General features: G+C 38.8%; 2 protein-coding genes across 3 annotated transcripts; one reads left to right on the top strand and one right to left on the bottom strand.

The window, feature by feature from the left end:
* LOC124134052 (UPF0235 protein C15orf40 homolog) lies at positions 1 to 7,002 on the bottom strand. Of its 2 annotated transcripts, none has more exons than XR_006861054.2 (4): positions 6,745 to 7,002; positions 2,439 to 2,541; positions 1,717 to 1,844; positions 1 to 856 (listed from the first exon to the last, which is right to left on the bottom strand). XR_006861054.2 is itself a non-coding variant. In XM_046498673.2 (4 exons), exons 1-4 carry the CDS (start codon positions 6,938 to 6,940, stop codon positions 761 to 763), a joined length of 411 nt encoding a protein of 136 aa, XP_046354629.2. In that variant the 5' UTR covers positions 6,941 to 7,000; the 3' UTR covers positions 1 to 760. The 2 variants fall into 2 exon arrangements, 1 of the variants encoding a protein (XP_046354629.2); XM_046498673.2 differs by having other exon boundaries at positions 6,857 to 7,000.
* A 221-nt stretch (positions 7,003 to 7,223) lies between these two features.
* LOC124134051 (nuclear receptor 2C2-associated protein-like) lies at positions 7,224 to 10,769 on the top strand. Its single transcript, XM_046498672.2, has 4 exons — positions 7,224 to 7,276; positions 8,327 to 8,417; positions 9,119 to 9,292; positions 10,155 to 10,769. The coding sequence occupies exons 1-4, from the start codon at positions 7,230 to 7,232 to the stop codon at positions 10,272 to 10,274; spliced, it is 432 nt and encodes a 143-aa protein (XP_046354628.1). The 5' UTR covers positions 7,224 to 7,229; the 3' UTR covers positions 10,275 to 10,769.
* Positions 10,770 to 11,338: the final 569 nt, after the last annotated feature.

An 11,338-nucleotide genomic window follows, 5' to 3' on the forward strand; every position in this document is an offset into this window, starting at 1 on the left:
TAACATATTCAGACAGACAGTTTATTCAATTCATTTATTGGTGTACACACAAATGTATGCTTACTATACATGCACCTGAATAGCATACCCAGTAAGCTACTGTATGTATTTTGGGCCAAAGGACTTTTCTGAATAATATTCTCTCACCTAATATTCTTAGGTATATTATAGTTTCCATTCCTGTTGGTTACATGTTGAATTCAAAACATGATGTTTATAACCTGAAGGTAGAATGCATGAAATCTACAGTATCATGTTATCTTGGACACTGTAGAGGGTTTTAACCTGATGAACACACCATATTCTATACAGAAAAGTATCACTTTTATTCATAACTTTACAGACATGGCACCAGTTGATCAATACTTAATACAATGTACTCTCAAGAGGTAATATAACACTTCCAACAAGATACTGCCCACAATATTGATAGCATTGAATCCACGTGTTCCTCTGACCGCATCAGTAACGATACAGTGCATCCTGTTATCTTAATACGTTGCTTAACATGAATTAACTTGGTCCCAGAAGTCTTCGTTTATTATATGGTCTAGCATAAACACTGCTTGTCTCAAACTACTGATAACTTGATACCTGGGGCTGGATGTACTTTTAGCATTTCCTAGAGTAACTGAAATATTACTGCATTGTGTAGTTCTACAGGGGACATTCAACTGAAGTTTGCCTTACTTTAGTACCACTCAGTGGTCAGCAGGCAAGTTATAAGTGGCACAGATCATTTTCTAATGAAAACTTATGTTCATCCATTACTGATCTCTCTTTGTAGACTTGCTACCACACTATCCACAGTCAAATCTCCAGAAATCACCAATGTCTTGTTTCTTGACTTTGAACCCTGTGAAACATACATAATATGATAATATTGAGATAATGTCTTTTCTCAAAGTTCAACATGATTGCAGGGTCTTTGTTACAAGAATATATCATCCTATCACAATTTGTAATACCAAAGTACTTTCTGAACAAAATAGGACTTTCATTTAATAATGAGTCTTCTTCTAAAGGATGGCTGATGTTCTTTATTGCAAAAATGGTACCAGGACACGAGAAAGACTATTAATAGACATGTTAGAAGCTGTCATACTACCCCAAGCAAACAATTAAGTAGCAGGAATTACTACATGTTGTTTACCTACTGATGGAAAGAGAAAGGTGAGGTGAGGTGAAATGGGGTTTAACGTCGCGTCCAAGATTATTGCACTTATATAGCGATGTACATGTGTATGTTTGTGTGGCTGCTTGTACTAGTCCGGATTGATGCCCATTTATAGTGCTAGCTCACTGAGATACCATGCCGCAGTTTAACGTGAATACCCAGCTCAGACACAGTATACTGACTCCGAGCCGACCAGTCCTTGTTTTAGCCCCTCAATGCCAAGCCAGGGTAACAACAAGTACCATCTTTTAACGTCTTTTGGTATAACGCGGTCAGGGATCGAACCCCGGACCTTCCGCTCTCCAGGCGGACGCTCTACCACTAGACCACGGAGGCGGTTGGAAAGAGACAGGAGACCAATTAAATTCATAGACTGTGTTATGCTGTGAACATGTGTAACATGTACATACATTTTGTGGAAGCATTTTCAGTGCAGATTAGTAACATTACTCATTTTCTTGGCATATATAAAAAAAAGCATGATAAGGACAGGATGTTTTGACAGATGCTGCTTTATGACCGACCACCCCTTCACCTACCCTATCAAGACTGACATCAGATTTACGAACTCCAAGCACTTTTGCCATATATTTGACCAGTTCTGTATTAGCTTCTCCTTCCACTGGGGGAGCTGCTATCTGCACACCAACACCTTCAGGGCTTATGTCTGCAATGGAAACCACAACGAAACTTGCAGTCAGTCTTAAAACGAGACTAGAGAGAGGCTATGAAGCTCACCATGACCACAAAATCCTTGCAGATTCCACACATCACAATGACCCGTGAAGATCCGGGTCAGAATAGGTCTTCAGCAACCCATGCTTGACCACCTGATCCCGTTAGTCGCCTCTTACGACAAGCATAGTTGCCTTTTACGGCAGTGAACCTGAAAATCTGATCTGGTTAGTGTCCACTTATGACAAGCATAGGTTGCTGAAGACCAAATCTAACCCAGATCTTTATAGGGGAGAGCACTTAGTGATGTGGGGTATGGTAACACTAGCCCAAGTAGTAATCAGGCTGGGTTATCGCAAAACTTCGGAAACATTACTTTTTGCACATTGATACAGAAATAACAATTGACTCAACACATGGGTAGGAGTTTTGTATCATAATGGGTAAACTTGTAATGCATTGATGAATCTTACATCCATGTAACACAAGCAACAACACTGGACTGTCCTAAACAAACACGGATAAGAATACTTCCCTTCAACTGTTATCATAGCTTTTACTGGAGGAGCCACCTACACATGCTCACCTGTGACACCATTGAATTTGGCTCCTGGTTTTGCTAGCACCTTGACAGTGACATTGTTGCTTTTACTGCTCAAACTAACAGCTCCAGGGTCTTCTGTGGGAATCTAGGATGTCACAAAAATAGAATGGTGGTGCAGACATTTATCTAGAATTTCAAAATATGGGTGCTCTATCTGGTGCAAATTTGGGGAAATAATCACTATTTTGTTCAAAATTGGAATTTCTTTTTAAAAAATGTCTTCCTTTCTGAAACTCATAGTGTTTTAACATTTCTTTCAATGCAATGACCATCTTCCCGAGGCAAGGGAATTAACTGACTTCAAAGTTCAGCTTCCACCCTTTCTGAAATAGGCTGGAATTTCTAAGCTCGATTGTAACGCCACGTGTAGCTATTACAAGTTATGTCCCTTCTATGTCGCTCTTATTGACCAATCAGATTCAACCTCTCATATCATTTGCATTTCCTTCAAACAAAATGGCGGCCGTTAATCAAGATCTTTAATGTAATAAAACGGGTCCTACCCCGCGAAGTGCCTCAAATCACTTAAGCACTTTGATTAAAAACATGAAAAGAATTGCAAAATATCTGTCAAAGTCAGAATTGACGGTACACTTGCTTTGAATAAATCCTGCAGTCGACCGAAATTTGCACATGGAAATCCATGTTTTCGAACCGGATATCTAGTTCATTACGCAATTCTGATTAGAGTGAGTGAGTATGGATTTACGCCGCTTTTAGCAATATTCCAGCAATATCACGGCGAGGGACACCAGAAATGGGCTTCACACATTGTACCCATGTCGGGAATCAAACCCCGGGTCTTCGGCTTGACGAGCGAATGCTTTAACCACTAGGCTACCCGACCACCCCCAATTCTGATTAGACTATGCATAGACTCATAAGTCCAGCCAAAATGTAACTCCGGAATTCCAGCCTAGTTTTGCAAGGGTGGAAACTGGACTTTTATAGTCAGTTAACACCCTTGCCTCGGGAAGACATGACATAAAGTCAAGAAGAATATTTCATTACTGGCCCTGTTGTCAGTGAAATACAAGTCACCTCTACAAAGCCATAACATTAGTTGATTGTTATGAGTTGGGAAATTTTTAATTTCAATTTGGAAATGTTTACAGACATTTGTTGCAGACTTGGGGCTAAAAATCAACCTTCTGAGCAGGTTTAGAGAAATTCCTGTGGCGATAAAAGTTTTGAAACAAATGTAATGTAAACTATTGATGAAATCTGATGCTACCTTCCGTACGAACTACCTGTACTATCTGTGTTAAATTTATTTCAGAAACACATACAACTCATCTTTCATATAAATTAATCATGTTAAAGGACTGATCTGTAGTTGTGGCCTTACATTTTCAATTTGCCATCTCATAATAATAAAGTGTTAACAATTTCACTGCTTTAGAGGAGTAATGCATTTGTTTGCCTAAACATGTTAAAGCCATTAGTATCTCGACTTTACTTCTGGACACATAACCACATTGATGAAGAAACATACCTCATGAGTGAATGAGTGAGATCGCTTTAACGGGCTTTAAAAAGTAGTCCAGTTATATCATGGTCTGTATGCTTAATGTTGAAGGGGGGCAATCAGGTAGCCCAGTGGTTAAAGTTGATGAAATATAGTGATAGCTAAATAGACAGATTTTTTATTCATGCACCGATTGTCTTTAAATGTAATATCAAGTTATGTATGACTGTTTAATAATCTCATACCAACTTTCACTGGAGTAGGTCCGATAGTTTTTCAGATATTGTAGTCAACGTCGGTACCTTAAATTACCTTCCAGACTATACAATGTGTGAAGCCCATTTCTGGGGTCGCCCATGATATTGCTGGAATATTGCTAAAAAGCGCTGTAAAAGTATACTCACTCACTCACTTGCTAATGTTGAAGGATTAGTGAAACAGACATGCATGGGAATGGGGCTTACACACCTAAAAACATAATCAAGGTGAACTGGGAATCGAACCCACATTCATATGCTTCTGGCGTGCCCAAGGGGTGCAACTCTGCACAGCGAAAAACATAATCAAGGTGAACTGGGAATCGAACCCACATTCATATGCTTCTGGCGTGCCCAAGGGGTGCAACTCTGCACAGCGAATTGCAGCATCTTACACGATTTGGCCACCCATGCACCCACATACCTCAGGAAGACTGACTGCAGATATGTGATTCAAACACTACTGGACACAAATTCCACTATGAATTTAGCTGAGACTCCCTTACCTTTTCAAAAAAATGCATTATGCTGATAGTATTGTTTGGTTAGTTTGCTGCGCTCAGCAACATCCCAGCAATATGACTAGCTTATAGATTATCAAGTCCAAACAATTCAGTGATTGATGTTATGAGCAATGGTACACACCATCAGGTTACAATGACACGAAATTAACTAAGTTGTCGAGCCCAATCAGCTGATACATTTAGTTGCCTCTTTATGACTAGCATAGGTTGCTGGGACCCAATTCGAGCCGGAATCTCCACGGGCTTTATAGTTAATATCACTGACATAACCATGATAACAGCAGTGACCAAATACAATTTCAGAAAACTAAACAAACAAGTACCTGTGCTGAAGACATTACACAAGACCTACATGATTACATATGAATTGGACCCATGAAGATCCAGGTAGAATAGGTCTTCAGCAACTCATGCTTACCATAAAAGACGACTATGCTTGTTGTAAGAGGCGACTAACGGAAACGGGTGGTCAGGCTCACTGACTTAGTTGATGCATGTCATCGATCCCAATTGCGAGGATCGATGCTCATGATGTCAATCACTGGATTGTCTGGTCCAGACTCGATTATTTACAGACGGATGTCATATAGCTGGAATATTGCTGAGTGTGGCGTTAAACAACAAACAAACATATGAATTGGTTTGATATGAAAAAAATTCTGATTACGACCCTCCCTTATTAAAGAGCTCAAGTGGTGTATCTTAAGAAATTCCCAATGAAACAAAAAAAAAAGGGGGATAATGTAATAATGTAATGCAAATAAGGACTATACTTCCATTTTAGCCTGTTTTAGAAATGTTTGTTATTTAATGTCATTATTAGTCAGCTTGTATATAACTGACTCTGAACCAAGCAATCCAGTGACTGATATTATGAGCAATGGTACATGCCATCAGGTTACACTGACACTCTATCAACCAAGTCACCAAGCCTGACCACCTGATCCATGGCATGAGGGAAGGAATGCTGTTTTTAAGCCACAGTCAGCAATATCCCAGCTATATCCCAGTGGCCTAAAAATAAGAGTATGGATCTGGCAAACCAGTCACTAAGTTTGTGCAAATATAAGTGCCTTCTGGGTACAATGACATTTAGTCAGTTCACAGAACCTGACTAACCAATGCTCTAATAATTGGCTCTTATGACAAGCACAAAGTCTGACCCAGAAATCACACCAGGATATAATTACCTGGGTAAGGGTGTGTGTGTGTGACCTATCAACTACAGTGTATGCATGATCAGATCGATTTATACATGTAGCTAAATAGTTTTTGCCAGGGCTGCGATAAAACAATTCTCATTCAGACATTTTGTACCCAACTCTAGAGACCTATCATTTAGGGTCAGATAATAGGGTGTCAGGTACCTTAGTAGTAAAAAATTTGACTCGTCCCAACCCTCCACCGATTCTAAAGTGATCAATATCGCAGTTCACTTTAATGGTACACGGATTTCCTAAAAAATTGAGCAATTACCGTATTCGACATAACAAGCGCCCATTGCGATATTTGCTAATATACTGGCTAATGAACAATCCCAATTAGCACCCCTTCTGATTGATAAGTGTACACAAGACTTTTATTCGTGCATAATACGTTTTTTATATGCACCCTTAATTATGGGCAATTAAATTCTGGAAAATATATCTGTCGAAAATAAACATTTCAGCATAAACCACGAAATTTACGCTCTTTGAACTCTGTTGTTTTTCACTAAAATAATATTCTAATAAGAGCCCCCTATTTCTAATTTTGAGAGCGCCCTGGGCACTTATTATGTCGAATATGGTAAGTGGATTCTCTTGTTTCCTTGTAATTGTAGTGAATATGTTCAATGCTGCAAAGAATTTTAAGCTTTTCCTAGGTGTGTTTTCACTGTGAAACATTCATAATAAGCGTTAAGAGAATCCCTTTTCAGTTTTACTTTCATGAATATATTTTCACCAACAGGGCCTGTTCTACTAAAATAAGTAATTCTGCTTGAGTGCAACTTTGTTTCAGACTGCATTTGCACAAGAAGCAAACCATATTTCCCATACCTAAAAAGAGACTATGAGACATGTGGAGTTCTCTTGTAGTAATGGTAACTAGCCAGTCATAAGTTACATCATTTTGTTTTTAATTTGTTTAGATATAATCATCAAAGCATACTGCTTTTGATGCCTTGCTAGCTGCTTGTCCTTTCTTCCCAGGTGGCATTTTATGATAAACTCTGTGACAGGCTCTCAGAAACATCACGTCGACTGCTTATGCGTAAACTCCTATCAGCGTTTACCTCCAACCAAGCACGCTAACAGATGTAGGGAATAGTACCTACTTCGCAATAAGGAGCTCCAAACAGTTTGGTTTCTGATTGTTGTTATCAAAAACATGCGCGTTTATTACTTAATATTTGTTATTAATAACATACGTTATTTTCATCTATGACCTTTTCATCCGTTTCTAGTTAACATTTGCATAATAACATCGTTTGCACAGTCATAAATGACCACTTCCACCGACTTTACGACATAAATAACAGCTTATGTTAAATATGGCTGCCCCCTTGTTGCACGAGAAAACACAAATCAGGCATGTGTTTTTTTTCCAGAACTTTCATCACACAAAAGTCTGTTAGAATTTGAAATGATAGTTTTGGGGTCATTGTTTTCATAAAAACAATATGTGAACGATTTGGTAAACATGACTTTGACAAATGTTTGAGAAAGAGATGGGATTAGTCACAGATTCACATAAAGGATCAACCCTTGGCTTCAGAAACAGCTGAGAAAAGTATGGCAATGTACTGTGTAATATTTACGGCGCACTTCTACATCTCCGATTGGATGTAAAAAAAAAAATTTAAATCAAAATGCCAATCTCTTCCTTAATCAGTTAACTCAAAATGTGTGTATCGTAGATATTAAGTTCTATTATTCATGAACTTTGAATATGGATTCCAGATTGAATTGCATTATGTATAAAATAGAATCTGGTACAGGAAAATCAAGCATGATCGAAACGCTTCATGTTTGGTGGGATGTAACCGAGAGCCGCAATGGGGTCTGACAGTCTTGACAATTGGACCCCATCATGGCTCTCCGCCAGGTGGCATGATCATCATGATGATGTACAATCATCGTAGCTGTGAGCTGTGATAGGGCTCCGACTGTCGAGACATTGGGTCATGTCTTGACTGTCAGACCCCATCGCAGCTCTTGGCTACAGTCATCTAAGTCACACATTGTAAACACCTGTTCCTCATTTAATACTTTTATTAACAAGCATGGGATATATTCTGTTCTGGAATCTCCATAGGGCTCTACAAAATGAACCAGAGACATAAATAAAACTTACTTCCATAATGTCCGGATAGACACCAGTGGTTATATCATGTATATCCAACTAGGCTACTGCTCATTATGGACTCATAGAATTTGTAAAATAGCTAGATTTGGAAAGAAAATCCATTCTAGACTAAAAGCCTAGTTTGTTTGTTGTTTAACACCGCACTCAGCAATATTCCAGTATTGACAGTGTACAATTATCAAACATATCTATCATGATGTACATGATGTATTGAAACCTGATCTTGCACATTAATTAATTAAAACACATTTGTTTTCTCTTCCTTTTTTCTAGGGTGAGCTCAGTTCTTAACCGAGATGTAAAGCAGTTTGGGAAGAAGTACCTGACAGATGGAGAGGAGGATACATGCTGGAACTCAGATCAGGTGCGGAGGGAAGTCATGTTTGTTAAGCATGTTAAGAGTCCTGCTTCGATTTTTATTCAACTTGAAATACTATGTGCAGATACATATGCATTTTTAGGATAGATTTTAACACCAGGCAAAAGTATAAGAGTGTTGTGCATGCTAAATATCTTTTATGACCTTTTCATGTATATATCCAGGGTGGTGGAAGTGGTTAAGTGTTCTTCATGGTTTTGATTTCTCACAACCGTGATGTGGCTTGAGTATTGCTTTTAGCTGTGTAAAACCTATACTTGTTCACTCATTTATTTTCTAATTATAGTGATCAAACAAGATTATATATTACACACAAGAGACAAGATCTCATGATTAAGTGGACTTTTTGGGTTAGAGGCAATTTAATAATTAAATGAATCAGATTTGTACATCAACATGATTAATGATATGTTCTATTCTGTTTATACCTATGTCACACCAGAACTAAAATACTGCTCAAATCAGTGTTCAACCTTATCACTGTCATACATTGATAAAGAAATATTTGTCAGTACTTTCTGACTTTTACCACAGTGTACATTTCATATAATAATAAACTTTCACTTCATCATTCATGGAGAAAACACAAATTGTGTGCACAATAAATTCCCAGTGATAACTCACAAACTTTTGATAGTTTAACCAAGCAATGGTTTCATCAGACTATCCTTATTTACTGCTGACAGGGCTGTCCACAGTGGATTCTGGTGGACTTTCACCGCGATGTAAAGGTGAAGGACATTCAACTTCAGTTTCAAGGCGGGTTTGCTGGCAAGGAATGCTGGGTTGAGTCAGGGAAGGAGGCAGTTCATATGAGCAAGACGGCAGACTTTTACCCTGAAGATATCAACTCACTGCAGGTAATTAGCTTCAGGAATCATAACTCACTTTGGCTGAACAATTATGTTATCTTATGTTATGGTGCAATCAGTGTTCGAAATATGCGCCTGCCTGTAGGCGCGTGGCAGGTAGATCTCATGTCGGGTTAGTGGTTTCAAATTTGAATGGATCCTTATGGCCTGCAGTAATTTTTACCTGTAGATTTATTTGTCACAATAAGCTGCAGTTCTTTTAAATGAGGGCCTGAAGAGTTTAGTCAGGGCCTGCAGCTTCTAAAGTCTGTGTGTCCTGATGGCAGCCTGGCAATTCTTTTTATTTCAAATACTTGGTGCAATGGCTGCCAACCTCATAAACCCTGTTGACATATCACAGAGTGCTATGATGAAGCTAAGAATTTGCATGGATGATCCAGACAATGGGGTCATTGATATTACTCACAGAATTCTGAACTGATGTGAAACATGGTGAAATTTCATTTTGGTCCTTACACATCCATGAAACAAAGCATCAAGTAAGTGTAGTAGGATTGTGGTTTGTGCAGAAAGATAGGTTATGTTTTAGCCCATGAATCAAGTGACATTGCAATTTTGACATCTCCTCTGACACATTGATGTTGTAGCTTTTGTCTTGTGTGTGTGTCACTGATATTCCTTACTGGACTATGAGTCACTCTTCAAAGTACTCTACTAGTGTCGCAGATGTAAACCTCTGTCCACCAGTAAGCAACAGTAACATTTATACCCACATATTCTCTCTCTTTTATTTCTCTGTATGATCATCATGATTTTGCAAATGTATTGGAACTATCGAGTGAGATTCATGGCTCTTTTTCTTTTTGATTCAGTGAGTTGACAAAAAAGGTATGTTCTTTTATTTTTGCAGACATTCACACTGTCAGAGGCGCCTGTTGCCACGGTAATGAGAATCGTTTTTAACAGCAGCACTGATTTCTTTGGTCGTATAACTCTATACAAGCTGGACGTCCTGGGTGAACCATCCTGACATGATAAGGGAGATAACTCAAAGCTTAACAGAGACCATCAATGTTATTAGTCAAGATAAGGGAGGTAACTCAAAGCTTCTATACAAGCTCGACATCCTGGGTGAACCATCCTGACACTATGTGGAACCTAAGGTACAGGAGCTAGGCATTACAAGCGAGACAACGCAGGACAGGGTGGAATGGCGGCATGGAACTCCCTGAAGCTCATCACAGCTGTATTTCTAGTTGCTGTCTACTGAAATATCCACTTGGAAGAGTATCATCATTTTATATTGTGTACCTTGTCAGCTGAGCCAGTGATGCAAGAGCTGATTGTTACTAAATGGTTCTGGGTCAGTAGGTAGCCTTATGGTTACTGCCTTGCTTGTAATGCTGAAGACCCAGGTTTGATTCCCCACATGGATCCAGTGTGTGAGGCTCACTTGGTAGATGCATGTCATCGTATCTCAATTGGGACCGTGGGGTAGCCTAGTGGTTTAAGCGTTCGTTCATCACGCCGAAGACCCGGGTTGGATTCCCCACATTGGTACAATGTGTGAAGCCAATTTCTCGGGTCCCCCACTGCGATATTTCTGGAATATTGCTAAAAGCAGCGTAAAACAATATTCACTCACTCGTATCCCAATTTCATAGATAGATATTCATTTTTTAAATTTTTTATTCATTTTTTTTAATGTATTTTTGTGGGAAGTCCTCAGTTCTTTGTTTAGCGCAGTGAGAACTTAGATCTGATTTTAATGAGATTGGCAACATGGCCATGTTTCATCAACTTATACCCATAGCTACATTCAATCATTATGAGTTCTCTTGTGCATGGTTATCCCTGAACATGCTGAAGAATGTTCAAACAAGTAGTACATTATCTTTAACGTGTTGAAGGTTTCATAACATGTCATGTTACTTTAAATTGTAAGCATGGTAAGTGCTACAAAGCTGTCATATGCACTTGTTATTCTTTATATGTTAAATAATAAAACATGCATACATAGGAGACTGTCGGTTGTTTTTATCCTCTATTCGACTGTTTGAAGCACACCAGCCACACGACACCCATCTTTTCATG

Source organism: Haliotis rufescens, unplaced genomic scaffold (genome assembly GCF_023055435.1).
Source record: "Haliotis rufescens isolate VD_foot unplaced genomic scaffold, xgHalRufe1.0.p SCAF_1, whole genome shotgun sequence".
Lineage (NCBI taxonomy): Eukaryota > Metazoa > Mollusca > Gastropoda > Lepetellida > Haliotidae > Haliotis > Haliotis rufescens.